The 16560-nt window shown below is 38.4% G+C and overlaps 1 protein-coding gene across 8 annotated transcripts in view; it reads left to right on the top strand.

Moving 5' to 3' along the window:
- LOC137323715 (mitogen-activated protein kinase kinase kinase 20-like) overlaps positions 1–16560 on the top strand; it is a 151881-nt gene that overhangs the window by 78384 nt on the left and 56937 nt on the right. For all 8 annotated transcript variants that reach the window (XR_010963433.1, XR_010963432.1, XM_067987556.1 and 5 more), the window contains exons 12-17: positions 1547–1591; positions 2249–2279; positions 2372–2511; positions 3314–3376; positions 5924–6016; positions 13900–14016. Coding sequence is in view for 6 of the 8 variants with exons in the window: in XM_067987556.1 (XP_067843657.1) it covers positions 1547–1591; positions 2249–2279; positions 2372–2511; positions 3314–3376; positions 5924–6016; positions 13900–14016 (489 nt within the window). In the remaining 2 variants the exon portion in view is untranslated. The remainder of the gene's footprint in view (positions 1–1546; positions 1592–2248; positions 2280–2371; positions 2512–3313; positions 3377–5923; positions 6017–13899; positions 14017–16560) is intronic.

Consider the following 16560-nt stretch of genomic DNA (forward strand, 5'->3'; position numbering starts at 1 on the left):
AGAAAAATTGCTGTAATAGAAATTTCTAAATTACTTATTTAACTGTAGTGCCAGCATCTTTTGTAATACAAATATCTTCAATTGGTGTATGGAATTGCTATTATATTTCATTAAAATTAAAATAATTTTGCTTTATTTTCCTTAATCCAAAACACAGGCAAATATAGCAAAACACCTAAACATGTCACCATGCTGGGAAGAACAATAAATGACAAATGGTTTTCATGGGGTTATAATACAAATCCAGTAAATGTTTAAAGACAGTGTAATGTATGAATAATATATTACTGAATAAGGTATAATATGATGAACTAGTAATAAGATGTGGTGCTATGCAATACAGACAGAAAGTATACTTGTATGATATTTTTAAATATGCTAGTGTTACTATGAAAGATAGATCCTTGTTCCTGATGGTTTATTGAAGTTATCCAGCCAAAAAAAATCTAAGTGCATATTTTTTATATGAAACCTATTATTCAGATGTTAACAGAAATTTAAATGACTATCCATCATTTCTAAATAATGCAATCAGGCCCTATGGAGGTAAAATCACTTTAAAATGGAAATCCAGTTAGTATTTTATATTTCCATTCATGCATATTGTATAACTTTGCTGTTTGGAAAATATTGATAAAACTTAACTATCTGAGGTGGCCTGGACCACTTTTAATATAGTATTAGATCCAAGTCTGGGGTCCAAGTTAAAATACCAGTACTGACTGACATTCAGACCCAGCTACCTAATGTGCGTAATTACCCAGTTCTCAGCTCAGCTCTGGGGAATGTCTCTCCATTTCAGACCATTCCACTTCAGGAGGTTAAAAAAAATCACGTTGACCTGTCATGACCTACAATGCATTTCTCTTTTGACCAATACAAATTAATGTTGAAAACAACCATGAGGAATTTCATACCTAAACAGTGCCACCCAGTTAAAAGATGAAGATGTGGAACAGTGAGAACTGAAAAGGGAGAAACTACAAGGACAATTGAAAGTGGCTGTGCTCTTCATTAGAATGCTTTTTGAAGTAGTCACCAACTGTGTTACTGAAGTAAACATCTATGCCCATGAAATTCTATCTGCATGACTAAATTTCAATTTCAAACTGCTATAGTGATCTTACTCAATGTTTGTAGAAAACTGAAAATGTCTCCCATTTACAATGCAAGAACCTGATTTACACTCTAACAAGGTAAACACACCAGGCTGGTGGGGAGAATACGTCCAAGGTATGACAGCAAGCATTGATTTGTTTGAGATCTCAGCACAAAATCTCTTTCATATGTCTACAAAGATGTTCTTTTTTAACAAGGTTTTTATGGCAGGTAATAATCAGAGATAACTTTTAAAATAATATACAATATGTGTGGGACACAACAACTTTAACAAATATATTAGATAGACATTCCTTAATGTTCCATAAAGTGCAGTTTAAAAATGATTTCCCTGATTTCTTTTAATCCGTAAGTTCTAATTTGTAGCCACTTTATCTGTTCCAACATGATCACACTGTAATGTTTATACTTTACTTTTGTTATGCAGTTGCTGCCATCCTTAGATATATATGCTTGGACAGAAGAGGATGTGGTAAGCACGTGATTTCGCTCTCTGAAGTTAAAGCTCTGAACTTAGATACAATATAACAGTTAAATTGAATAATAAAAGACAAACAATATGATTAGCAAGGAGTATAAGTTCTGCATTTATCACAAATGAGATAAAGTATTCTTATTTTTGGCAAGGCTCTCACATAAAAAATGATCACTTGGCTGAGGTGCTGGAGGGCTGCTGCAGCCTATGGACTGTACAACAGCACAAGACACCATCTTGGGAAGAGGAGAGAATTGGAAAAGCATCACAGTGTTTATCATTTAGACAGGATTAGTAATGACAACACAATTAGCAACACAAATGTAGACTGACATCTGTAAAAAAGCAATGACTGCATTTGAGCCACTTTAACCAAACTATTGTTGTTTTAGATACAGCTACACAAAAGTATCACATTTAGTAGTATTAGTGTGAATTAGCATTTATATCTAATGTCTCTAAACCTTACAATGTATATTTTCTTCCCATTGCTAGTGTGAGCTTTTTCGTTGGTATTAGCAATTGAAAATATATCTGTATTTCTGATCGCAGTACTTTGGAAATACAAGACCAAGACAGAAGTATATAAAATTAGAGATTATGTTTTGTCCAATCCTATATTCTAATCCTGTTCTTTTTATTTCTTTTGTGCAGTACTTTTGGATACAACAACTATTAGATAAAGGTAATATAGATTGTTACCTCTTTTTGCATTACTTACTGGAGTTTCTGTTACTTTTGCAAATAATATGGATTGTTGTAATATTGTGATCATAGGTGACACATATTGTGACATGAAAGGTTATGCTGAATTGTTTAAAAACCATCACATCACCGGGCAAAGGTTACTTTTGCTAGCAGAACAAGATATGAAAGACATAGGAATACATTCCAAAGGACATATCATTCATTTAAAGGTATGAAAATAATTAAGTACGGATGTCACTATATGATAAGTGTAGCAAACAAAAAATTGTAAAGGGGGCAGTTTGGAAGCTTGAGCTGTAGACATTTTAATTTAAGTTGGTGAATATTTGTGTTCACCAAGGTGAGGGATGCTGGGGAATAGATGGCTTTCCCCCTTTGATATCCAGTGTCAACACTAAGTACTCCAGCATTTTCTGTTTTTATTTCATGCTTCCAGCATTCACCAATTTGAATCTTTTCTTCTGATCAATTCAGTTTATTTTATAATTTCTCCAAAATGCTCTGCAAATACTCCATTCCTGCATGGAATGTTGTGCTGTTCCCTGAAAACAGTGAATGTTGGTGTTTTAGTTGCTGGCTTTACCCCTGTTTCTATACTGCAAAAAACTGCTTTGTTCTCAACAGAGGGGGAAAAGGCTTCCAAATATGTGTTAGGACAAAATCAATTGCAATTTGAAATTCAGAAGAAATGTATTTATAGCAAGATGCATATTGAATTAAATGTATTGCTACAGGTATATATGCATTATCTGACTGAATGGCAGAACAGGTTTGAGGGGCTGAATGGCCTACTACTGTTCCTATGTATCATTAGACTTAAAAATGAAATTATTAAAATAATAAAAAAGGGAACATTCATTTCTGAAGGATTCAGTAGTTAAAAACTCAACTGTTTGAGCCAAGTCTAAAAATATTTTCAAGAACATTAATGTGTTGGCTGTTAACAAGTTGTTGTTCAAAAGATGGAAGAGATTACCTGCTGTTAACAAACCCATCTATGCTCTCTTTCAGACTGAAATTGAAAAACTGACCCTTGACTACTTGAATCTATTTCACTTTCCTCCCTTAATCAAGGTAGGCAAAGAAAAGTAATGTCATTTTCAACCACACCACATACAATGTATTTTTTAGAGGCCGTACTAATTTCTTGTTTGGAGCTTTGTTGGTCTTGATGCATTCTGGATCATTTGTGATTCTTTTCCTTCTATTTATCTACTTCAAAAATAATACAGACCTGCTTTTTAAATATTAATGAGCAAATGTCAGATGCAGAAGATTTGTAGAAACCTTATCACAACATGCATACCATAGATCTATTAAGCACCTGCTGATAACCTCTAAATATATTTTGAATTATTAGTTCCAAACTGTGAAGATTTTAATATTTTGTACAGTCATGTTGATTACTTCATCATGTGGGTCAAATCTATAAGAGAATACACAGCTACTGTCTATGATTTAAGATTTTTATAGCACCCAATGAACCTGACCACAAAACCAGCAAGCAATGAAATAAGCTGATTAAACTGCTCTGTGGTATAAAATTATAGACTACAACTGGCAGCCGTGCAATATCTTATTACCATGGTCCATGTTTTTCCTGTATCAGCTGCCCCTATCTCATCGTGGTATATGACATTTATAGCATTAGTCCACTGATTAGATGGAAATCACATTTAAGCTAATAATTTCCTGGAAAAAGACCTTATTTTTGGTGTGTTTTATATTTGGTGTAGAATCATTCTTGGTCATCCGGGCCTTGAAATGAATGTGGCTGAGAGTGGGTGTCCAGTGCTGCTCTGTAGCAAATGCCCAACGGTGCTAGTGAAGCCTGGAGATATTGAGCCCTCCGATTTTCTCTCCTTCCTGTGAGGACTTGGCTAGTTTCTGCTCGGTACCTCACCACAGCAGCTCAGCTCAGATTGGGATCATAGTGGAATGGGGATTAAATCTGCAGTCCCTATTACTAAGGTGTTAGACTTGATATTCTGAAAGGATGAGATATAATGGGTTTAAGGGTAAAGCCCATCTCGTGATGATGCAGTGCACTCCTGCTGCAATGTACTTCACTCATTTCGAGACAAAGACGTCAATGTTTTGTCAGCTGCCGCTGACTCAGTGAGTTTATCCAGTCAGTATCTGGATTGTAGAAACCAGGAAGGTTCAGATTTGATCCCCAATCTACGCTGAGTAGTTGATCTCAGGTGGAATGTTAATAGGCTTGCCACACTTGGTCTCAGTACCTATAGGGTAATGAGGGAAAAATAATTTTAAATAGTCAGAAAATCATGGGCAGTGCATTGCTCAAATTTCTGTTGTGTACACTCATCAGGTGGGGGTATTAAGTCGGAAAATTACCCCAAATTGATAGAAAACAGAAGACTATTATAAACAGAGAAGTGGTATTACGATGTTAAATAAAAATTAGAACACAGCAATTGAGAGATGCAAAGCAAAAGAAAATCTTCTTCATTCCCAAGATCTGTTATTCTCAGATGCGTTTGTGGTCTTTAAAGACTTGGCTTACCAGATGTGTTAAAAGATTGATGTTTAATATGATATGCCATATTTATTATTTGAATATTAGATTAATTAAATGGATCCAATCTCAGTTTTCCTGATAGTTCATGAAACTGCTCCAAAAATACCAGAACATGTTTTATATGCTGGTAGGTGGGGGAACAAAAGTTTGCCACTGTTCATCCTGCACACTAGTACCTTATTTCGTGTACAGAGACCAGCAGGAAAAACTTGGAACAAAATAGAGTTAAAAATTTGAAGCAAAATTTGCAAAGGAGTAAACATAATTAATTAATGAACAATTTATTCACCTTAATTTTTAATTTGAAATTTCTTCAGCTAGTCAGCCAACAAAAGGAGGCAGCTGCGGCACAGGGGGTGGGAGTGTTTGGTCGATTTAAGTGTACAGGCCTTGGGTGTGGAACACACTCACTTATTTACTGCCGAAGACTCTGAATTGATCCAAGTCTTAGACCAAGGTCTGATGTGGGTCTCAGTCAATTTCAAATTTGGAGGGGTTATTTTCCAATGCAGACCTGATTCAGCCAAAGTAACATACAAGTCTGTCAATTTGAACTTTGTGAAGTGTTAAATTTTCAAAATTAAAGTATTTAGCAAGATTCAGCAGTTACAGTCTCCTGCTCCAATTCATTCTTCCCTAGGACTTCAGAACTATGGACTCCTAACCTCTCTCAGTCCTTTCTTCTCCGTACCACCTTCAAGGTTTAAAAAATGATGATTGGCATCACCTAATCACTACTTCCTAACTTATCTCCCCATCTTTTTTCAGCCCGGGTGGCTCCTGCGCTTGTAGGACTTGCTTTCTTTAAAAAAAAAATCAAAATTTCTGCCTTACTTTCTCCAATAGTTTCAATGCTTCAGGTGTTGTTCTTTGTAAATTTCTTTACCAGTACTTTTTTTTGTTCATGGGATGTGGGCGTCGCTGGCAAGGCCAGCATTTATTGCCCATCCCTAATTGCCCTTGAGAAGGTGGTGCTTTACACAGGAGTACTATATACCTTCTGCTGTGCTATAATTAGAAAAATTAGAGATACTTTGTCAGAAAAGTCGAATATAAATTATTGAACATTTTCTATGAAGGGAGATGATTCTGAGGAAGAAGATGTTGGAGAAAAAGCAGTGAATCTGGATCTGGTTTTCGGTTATCATTTAAAACCAGGGAAAGGATCTCAGGTAAATTCAGCTTCTGAATGCTTTTTATACTGCTGTGCATTGGTGTGTATGTTAGCTCTAGCTTTGCTGGGGTTTTGACCTTATTACCTTTTTCCTAAAAGACATAAAGTTCCACTCATTGAGAAAATACTACAGAGACTTTACTCCCAGCAAAATAGTTGCTGGGTTTCCCAGTTCGAAAGCCTTGTCAGGGGAGATTTTCGGCTATCAGTGCAATTGAGACTTCTGTGCTGCAATGCCGGAGCAAAACTAGCCAGCAGCACTGCCACCAATTTTCCACCGTTAGATGATTTGAACAATTACTCGTGCACTTTGGAAACAAGCCTAATGTGGGAAGTGGAAAATCTGGCCAGCAAGTCCCATTTAAAGGGTTGTCTGCACTTAAAGGTAAGTGGCTGCGTGTCGTCTCTGTATTTATTTCTTCAAAATTGACATTATATGTTTATCAGCCTTGGTTAAGACCTGCACAGGGGAGAAGTGTAAGGCATAAATGATGTGAAAGGAAACCCAATGTTGAAGCACAAAGCAGATTCTTTGGGCAAATAATGGCGTTTTACAACACCCAACCGCTGCTTGGATGGCCAAGTAAACTTGCAGCTGTGTGAGGTGGAAACAAGGAGTGTTCCCCCATTTGGAAGCTCAGGTCAGCAGTGCAACTTTCCTGGCAACAGGTGTTAACCAGACTGAATGCTGTGTACACTATCTGCCGGATCTGAGAACATATGCATAGGACAACAGAACACTTAAAGGAATCTGACAAGGAACGACTACCCGTGTATGTCATAGCCAGCTCAAGATTCCATGCCACAAAGTATTATCTGTCGACTCCCTCCCTGCGGAAAATCTGGCCCTTATTTTAAAAGTCAGCTATACGGAGCAGTATTAATGGAGGCTGCACGTTCTATAAGTTGCTGGTGGATGTTGCGAGTTCTGTAGTTTTGTGGAGGAGGTAATTTGTGTAGTTTGGTGGAGGACGTTGCATGGTCTGTAATTCGGTGAACAAGGTTGCATGATCTATAGTTTGGTGGGGGAAGCTGTGTGTTCTACAATTTGCGAGTTTTGTGGTTTGGTGGAGGAGATTCCATGGTCTGTGGTTTGGGGGAGGAGGTTCCATGGTCTGTGGTTTGGTCAAGGAGATTCCATGGTGTTTGGTTTGGTAGAGGAGTTTGCTAGTTCTGTGGTTTGGTGGAGGGGGTTGCTCGTTCTGTGGTTTGGTGGAGGGGGTTGCTCGTTCTGTGGTTTGGTGGAGGGGGTTGCTAGTTCTGTGGTTTGGTGGAGTGGGTTGCTCGTCCTGTGGTTTGGTGGAGGGGGTTGCTAGTTCTGTGGTTTGGTGGAGGGGGTTGCTCGTTCTGTGGTTTGGTGGAGGGGGTTGCTCGTTCTGTGGTTTGGTGGAGGGGGTTGCTCGTTCTGTGGTTTGGTGGAGTGTGTTGCTCGTCTTGTGGTTTGGTGGAGGATGTACTTCATGCTTCACAAAGATGGTATTATGTAGAGGATTTGCTACATGTGTTTTAATTTACACTTATGTTATTTGATAGGATTCAAAGGAGCTGCAATTATGATATAAAGCTCAAACTTTAAAATATATTGTCAGTATTATAAATATAATTGTTTTACTGGCATTTGTTTTTGTGTATTTTATGCACATTGAAATGAAGCTAGTTAGCACTTGGGAACTAAATATTTTTCATATATTGTTATGCCCAGTGGCACTTTTTATGCACTCCTAGATCAAAGCCTACTTACTATAGGTTTGCTACAGTGTAGAGCTCCCCCTACATCCTCCAAAAATACTCCAACTCCAGTATCCAAGAAGTATCCTTCACCAATATAGCTTTCTTAATTTTTTCATACCTTCTCTTTCTTGCTCAAATTGTGCAAATTTGAGAAACATTTTGTTTTCTGGATTCCTGACTACTTGGAAATGAATTCAAACTGCTCTTGAAATCGTTATACGCCATCATAGGAAATATTATTACAAATTTTAAGACAGGTGGATTATTGTAAAGAGCCTACGATTTTTTTTTGTTTAACAACTGATCTGCAATATTTTTTCTGGGAGAGTGACTTTATATTCAATTGAGTCTTCTGTTCGGGTTTTTAAAAATAATTTGATTTTCTGAGATAGTAAATATTGTTTATGTTTCTAAAACTGTTCAGTACATTTTCAATAAACAATCCTATTTTTCTGCCTCCTGCTTATGTTAAACTTGCATTGTTGTTGCTAGTACAACGAAAATCAGAAAAGTTAAAGGGCAAAATGCTGTCCTTTTGACTGTGGATGGGAGAAATTCAACTTAAAATTTTGATTTTAAACTTCATTGTAATCTTAGCAATTACAATTAATGTGATTACATTTTTTCAATGGCTTTATAAATGCCAGTTTTAGTTTTAAAGAAACCCTTTTCTGTGCATTTGTATATTCCAATATACAGTGAAACACCAAATTACTTCCTCAAGTTGCATTTTATTTTCATGCTTTTTTCTATAAATGACTCATTTTGTGTTCTCTAAGGATCCTATATCACATAGGCAGGTCCCATTTAAAACTGTGGCGCTGAGGCTGGTTGAATATAATCAAAAATGGCCCATTTAGTCAGAAGTCATTTTCTTTTCAAAAGGCAAATGTTATTTAATCTTTCAGCTGTTCATTGTGCCATCATAAATACTTTCTTTTTGCTGCAGTTGTGGGGCTGAAATGAGCCCACTAATTGCCTCCTATTTCCAATGACATGTGGTGGTTTAGTGGGAAGAGAACGCAGCAGGGAGGAGGAAATAGGAGGCTGAGAAAATGAGAGCTAATTATTTTCACTTGCTCATGTCAGGTTGGTGTCAGGCTTGTTTTTACAAACTAGAAGGTTTAGCACTAAATAAAACAAACTGGCGTCATGTTTTTATATACTGGCAATGTCATGAAAGCAGCTGCACTGCAAATAATGCCTGCAATTGCATGGACACCATCTGACTTCCACTGTGTGTCTGTGCTAATGAGTATATCACAGTGGTGCCAAGTGAAAGGTGCTGAATTATGTATGATTCTTCATTAGTGCAGTAATAGTTCTGTACATCATTATGGGACATTGTTTCTCCTGAGGCGATTAAAAAAAATCCTCTGTTCAAGACCTGGTTGTAACCCCTACGTGCTAGTGAGGTCCACTTGTGTAGTTCTATGTGAGCAGCTTCCTGTAGATTCTTTTTTTATTTACAAATGTCCCATGGGATGTTAGAACAGTAGGCAATGACATTGTAAACAGAATGGAGTAACACAGATTAACAGATACTTATCTGATCTCAGGCCTCATTTCCACTTAAAACCAAGCACAATAACATTTGCTGATCTGCAGACCAAGATAATGATGCAAACTAAAAATGTTGCTGCGCTTAGATGTTTGTCTGAGATGTTTACTGTCACTTAATACAGTCAGTTTCTAAAGTTTTATTTCAGAACTTTCATCAGTTCTTTAGTGTGTTGAATGAAACCCTTCCTTAAAATCTTTATTAAAAAGCAAAATACTGCGGATGCTGGAAATCTGAAATGAAAACAGAAAATGCTGGAGAAGCTCAGCAAGTCAGGCAGCGTCCGTGGAGAAAGAAACAGAGCCAATGCCTCAGGTCGTTAACTCTGAAATGTTAACTCTGTTTCTTTCTCCACGTTTGCTGCCTGACTTGCTGAGCTTCTCCAGCATTTTCTGCTTTTATTTCAGATTTCCAGCATTACAGTATTTTGCTTTTCCTTCTATTCCCTTCTCCCTCATGTGTTTATCTAGCTTCGCCTTAAATGCATCTATGCTAGTCACCTCAACTACTTGTAGTAGCGAGTTCCACATTCTTACTGCTCTCTGGGTGAAGAAGCTTCTCCCGAATTCCCTATTGGATCTGTTAAAACTGTTAAATCTTTAACTTCTTCCAGTTCTGACAAAAGGTCATTGACCTGAAACGTTAACTCTGTTTCTTTCTCCACAAATGCTACCTGACTTCTGAGCTTCTCCAGTATTTTCTGTTTTTATTTCTTTATTGAAAAGTTTAATTTGGAATTGTGAACTGTTTCAAGCATGTTTTGGTTTAGATATGTACACACAAACATTTGCTATATTAAAGGCATCTCATTATATTTCCATATAATGGCAGAATTTTGCACAGTAATCTTCAGATATGGAAAGTGGTGTGGATAACATTTGATATCTAGCAGATATTGTACAGGTAATGTGGGGACAGCCGAACATTTTTTTTTACCTTATATATGTTTCCCTTCCCCACATCATGCATTGTTCCCTAATTAAGAAGCTGGGGAAGAGACCTGTTCCCAGGCCTCTGCTTCATGATTGATTGTTAGGAAGTGAACAAAAGTGACTGTGGGTGACCTCAAGAAAGATATATCGGCCTTGGAAGGGGTACAGCACAGATTCACTAGAATGATACAGGGCTTAAAGACTTAAATTGTAAGGACGGGTTGCATAAACTTGGATTGTATTCCCTTGAGTTTAGAAGGTTGAGGGGTGATCTAATCAAGGCATTTAAAATGATTAAGGGATTCAAAAGAATAGATACAGAGAAACTATTTCCACTTGTGGGGAATCCAAACCAAGAGAGCAAAATCTTAAAATTAGAGCTAGGCCATTTAGGAGTGAAATCAGGAAGCACTTTTTCACATAAAGCGTAATGAAGATCTGGAACTCACTCCCCCAAAAGGCTATGGATGCTGGGTCAATTGAAATTTTCAAGTCTGAGATTGATAGATTTTTGTTAGGTGAGGGTATCAAAGGAGATGGAACAAGGGCAGATAAATGGAGATGAGATGCAGATCTGCCAGAATCTAATTGAAAGGTGGAACTGGCTTAAGGGGCTGAATGGTCTCCTCCTGTTCCTATGTTTCCTTCTTTCTATGCAAGGACTTGGATGTGAGCCCAGTGGTGAAATAGGTCACTGATGCTTAGATGATCGTTCTTTCTGAGGTGGGGGCAGAATTTAACTGCATAGTGAATTTTGCACCAAAAATGGAGTTATCAGGTTGTACATCGGCAGGTGTTCTGATATGACTTCTCCCCACTGTTGTGCTTTCCCATAATGGCAAGATTGATATCAGGAATTCACTATATAGGGAGTCATGCGAGTAAATGCAAACCCTTGTTTCACTGTTCTCTGGCACCCTGGTGTCATTTAGTTGTCCACAAAGTGAGGATTTCATAATTCTATACAAGAGGCCATGTTTTTGTTGCTGCAGGTGCATGTACATAGTTGGAAGTAAATTTTGGCAAATGGGACTGATTTGTATCAATGCAGAAAATCATGAATCTCACATCATGCACTGAAGGGTGAAGAGGAGAAAAAGAGGGGAATTCATGAATGGCATTGCTTGTGTGACATAAAATCCAGTGTATTCTTGCAATTTTTTGGGAGTAGTCAGTCAAGGAGCATTGTTTGCACTGATAAATTGCAAGAGAGGTTTACATGTCACAAAAAACTTGCACAAAGATGTGATTTATGTACCAGATTTTACATGTTAGTGAGGTGTGTGCATTTTGGTGTAGTGAGTGTTGTACGGGTGACTGGGAGAAATGGATGCACAAAGTATTCTCTTATAAATTGGCATTCCTTTCATATAGCTTTTTATTTAATTCAATGTAAAATCTACTGCACTTCAGCCTGCTCCTGTGTAGAATGTCTATTCCCACCAGGGATGAAAGCCATCAGATAAATTTAAACAACTTTTCTGGGAAGGGGGAAGGGGAACAAGAGTTCCACTTGCACAAATGCATACAATGTTGCCAACAGCGAACAAACAGAAATCATCTGGGGCTAACAAAGGGCATGTCACCTTGTCACGCCTCTCTTACAGATAATGCAATTCCTGTGTACATCATGAATAAGCATTGAAAGGGAAAGATTTGTGCCCCTTCTGTCCACAAATGCATTTGTAACTGCAAGTGCAAGTGCAGTGAAAATACCTCCATGTGTGCTCATACTGTGAATGCGTCCAGTCACATGGATAAAAATCAACTCTGGCTCACGTTTAGTTAAAAAAATATTAGAACAGCTAATTGGATTTGTAGGAAAGAGAAACCTTTTTGATTTCGTATGAAAATTAGAACTGTTTGATGTGCAAGAAAATCAAAATGAATTTGCATGGTTTTAACAAAACTGATATTGTAGCTATGAGAAAGATTTTCCTAGATGGGAGACAGTTATAGCTGTTAAGTTTCTGTAATGGTTTATGCTAGCTATTGAAACAACTAAGAAAGATGTAAATAATGGGTCTTTCTAGCTAGATATATAACCATCTATATGGAAAATAAAGAAAGTGTGCATCAAAGAAGTGCTAATGGTCCATCTTAGTAAGTAAATACATAACTTGATATGGTACTGAACCGTAGAGATCAAAGAGAGTCCACAGTTTGATCCCTGGTCTGTGTGGATTTGCCGCTCTCAGGGTCTTACAGTTGGCCTTGGTGTCCCCTGATTTAAGGAGGAAAAAAATCAGCCAGGGTTTCCACTACTGATCACTTCCACTGTTTCCTGCTGGAAGGTGTGCATCTGTAGACATCAGGTGAGGACAGGATTGGGCCAGGTTACAATGTCCTCACAGCCAAATAACCTACCAAGACTTAGGGTTTAGGCTCATGTATGAGAAATGATAATTTGGCGAGATGTTGGAAGATTAATGGCACCAGTCACCACATCCTGCAGAGCAAGGGAAACATTTTAAATAAATGTGTCAGCTACTACAAACAAAGTCAAATATTGAAATATGTTTTGACTGAACCTGAATATTATATTCCTTATATTTCACTTTTGTAACATCTAGAAAAAGGCTGATTGCTAAAATAGATTTGACCGGTGCATGTTTTGGAATCACTGTGGAAACAACGTTTCTCTTTCCTTACTTTTAAAAAATACCACTCTATTGGAAGTACAGGAATCGCTACTGCGTTATTCTCCTATTGGTTAGATGGAATGTATAACTACATTATTAATGTTGCTGGGTTTAGGCACTTTTAAATAGTTTCTCAACATATTTAACAAAGCCAATTTATTGCTAGTTTGACAACTTAATATATGAGGAATTTTTTTTTTACAAATACTAGAATGTTTATTAATGGTAAACATTTGGTTTAGACAATTTAACAACTCAATTTATATATTGTTCTGAAAAAAGCTAATCCCAAGAGTCATCTCTCTCTTTTGTACATCCACACTTGTATGTCAGTAGCAGCCTCTAGGCTGTGCTGTTGAATCAGCTTTCCCATGATGAATAATGTTTTGTAGATTTTCTCTGGTACAAAATTTATTACAATAAATGAAGAATTTCTGAATAATTTCAAGTTGAGTATTGCTCCTTATACATCTGTCTCTATATTAAAAGGAAAATAGGATTTAATTCCAAAATCTAAAGTATTGTGAAATTACATTTACCATGCAATGTACCCAAAGATAAGAGACTTGAAATAATGAATGCATCCACTTCTGTGTAACCATTCTATCACATTTTTGTAAAATGTAAAAGGAACAATCTGTTACTTCAGTTAACTAAATTTTTGTTTGTAAATTATAGCAACATAAATTTGGTTAAATCAAAAATAATTTTGAAATCTAGAAATACTTCCCAACTTATTGATAAACAAAAATATTTGTTTCAGTTTGAAAGTATTTACACATTTAAGTATGGTGGATGATGTTTTTGGATTGAGCCCCAGGCCAACCACCTCCCCTTCCCACCAAGATTTGTTACTTGATTTCAGTTCTAATGTTACTTGCCAACGGGCTTTTGAAAGAAAATACAATTGCCATTTGTATATGTCAAAAATCTAACAGTAAAATAGATGTAAAGCTCCTCTTTGATGGGAAGACATACTCATGCAAACCCTGTAACAACTTGTTTCTGTTGTCAGGATTCTAAATGGAAAATGTACGTGGAAGTGGATGGTGACGATGTTGCATTGACCTACATCAAAGATATAACGTTCAACACTAATAGGCAAGATACAGATGTAATTAAAATAACCAAGGTAAAGATGTTTGTGTAGATGCTTAGTATAAATTAGTTTGATGTTTAAACATTTAAGCAAATGTGTTTTCACATTTTTGTGTATTAAGATGGGTGTCATGTTGTCATCAAATTATTGTCTAATTTGCAAGAATTAAAATTTCCTGCAATTTTTTGGCCCCATATTCTTAATATTTTTATGTTCACAGCTTTATAGTAGAATTTGTAAATTATTACTGAAGATAAAAATGAAACAATGTACGGCTTGCATTTATTCCTTTTTGTTGTGTCAGCTCTTAAGTGTTAGTGTATCAGAGCACTGATTCATCTGCTTAACTGTGCCACACAAAATATTATTTTACACTACAATATGTCAGATTGTCTCAGTAGTAGCATTCTTGCCTCTGAGTCAGAAGGCTGAGGATAGAGGCCCCACTCCAGCACATAATCTGAGACCCCCCCCCACCCTCTGCCTGTTCAGGTGGATGTAGACGATCCCATGGCACTGTTTGAAGAAGAGCAGGTAAGTTCTCCCAATGTTCTGGCCAACATTTATCCCTCAATAAGCACCACAAAAACAGATAAAATTCATCTCATTGACGTTAGTGGAATCTTGCTGTGCACAAATTCGTTGCCATATTTGCTTACAAAACAACAGTGGCTACACTTTGAGTCAAAAGCAAAATTCTGCGGATGCTGGAAATCTGAAATAAAAACAGCAAGTCAGGCAGCATCTGTGGAGAAAGAAACAAAGTTAACGTTACAGGTCGAAGACCTTTCATCAGAACTGGAAGATGTTAAAAGAGTTAAAGTTTTGAGCAAGTACAGAGCCAGGGAAAGGGGGGGGGGAAGGGGAGAGGAGGAAAGAACAAAAGGGAAGGTCTGTGATAGGATAGAGGGCACGAGTGATTAAGTGACAAAAGAGATGATGGTGCAGGGCAAGGAAGGTGGTAATGGGACAGGTTAAGAAACAAAAGATTGATCAGGAATGGCTGTAAATGGCAGCAGCAGAACCATTACCAGCACTAGCTGACCGAAAAAATGAGAACAGTGGTTATGATCTGAAGTTATTGAAATCAGTGTTGAGTCCGGAAGGTTGTAAAGTGCTAAACGAAAGATAAGGCACTGTTCCTTGAGCTTACATTGAGCTTCATTGGAAGAGTGTAAGAGGCCAAGGTCAGAGTGGGAGTGGGAAGGAGAATTAAAATGGCAAGCGACCGGCAGAACAGGGTCACGCTTGCGGACTGAGCAGAGGTGTTCAGCAAAGTGATCACCCAGTCTGCGTTTGGTCTCCCCAATGTAGAGGCGACCGCATTGTATGCAGCAGATACAGTATACTAAATTGAAAGAAGTACAAGTAAACTGCTGTTTCACCTGGAAGGAGTGTTTGGGCCCTGGACGGTGGGAAAGGGGGAGTTGAAGGGGCAGGTGTTGCATCTCCTCCGCTCGCACGGGAAGGTGTGTTGGGATGATGGAAGTGTGGACTAGGGTGTCACGGAGGGAGCGGTCTCTTTGGAATGCTGAAAGGGGAGGGGAGGGGAAGATGTGTTTGGTGGTGGGATCGCGCTGGAGGTGGCAGAAATGGCGGAGGATGATATGTTGAATGTGGAGGCTAGTAGGGTGGAAGGTGAGGACAAGGGGGACCCTATCATGGTTCTGGGAGGGAAGGAAAGGGGTGAGGGCAGAAGTGCGGGAAATAGGACAGACATGGTCAAGAGCCCTGTCAACTACAGTGGTGGGGAATCCTCGGTTGAGGAAAAAAGAAGACATATCGGAAGCACTGGTGTGGAAGGTGGCGTCGTCAGAACAGATGTGACGGAGACGGAGAAACTGGGAGAAGTGAATAGAGTCCTTACAGGAAGCGGGTTGGGAGGAAGTGTAATCAAGGTAGCTGTGGGAGTCAGTGGGCTTATAATAGATATTGGTTGACAGCCTATCCCCAGAAATGGAGGTAGAGAAGTCAAGGAAGGGAAGGGAAGAGTTGGAGATGGACCATGTGAAGGCGAGGGAAGGGTGGAAATTGAAAGCAAAGTTGATGAAATTTTCCAGTTCCGGGCGAGAGCAGGAAACAGCACCAATACAGTCATCAGTGTACCAGAAAAAGAGGTGAGGGAGGGGACCCGAGCAGGACTGGAACAAGGAATGTTCCACATATCCCACAAAAAGGCAGGCATAGCTAGGAACCATACGGGTTCCCATAGCGACACCTTTTATTTGGAGGAAGTGAGTGGAGTCAAAGGAGAAGTTGCTCAACGTAAGAACAAGTTCAACCAGGCGGAGGAGGGTGGTGGTGGATGGGGACTGGTTGGGCCTCCGTTCAAAGAAGAAGCGGAGGGCCCGCAGGCCGTCCTGGTGGGGGATGGAGGTGTAGAGGAACTGGACGTCCATGGTGAAAAGGAGACAGTTAGGGCTGGGGAACTGGAAACTGTTAAAGTGGCGGAGGGCGTCAAAAGAGTCGCGGTTGTAGGTTGGAAGAGACTGGACAGGGGGAGAAAAAGAGAGTCAAGATAGGAGGAAATAAGTTTCGTGGGGCAAGAACAGGCTGAAACGATGGGTCTCCCACGGC

This window comes from Heptranchias perlo, chromosome 7 (assembly GCF_035084215.1).
Source record: "Heptranchias perlo isolate sHepPer1 chromosome 7, sHepPer1.hap1, whole genome shotgun sequence".
NCBI classification, from domain to species: Eukaryota; Metazoa; Chordata; class Chondrichthyes; order Hexanchiformes; family Hexanchidae; genus Heptranchias; species Heptranchias perlo.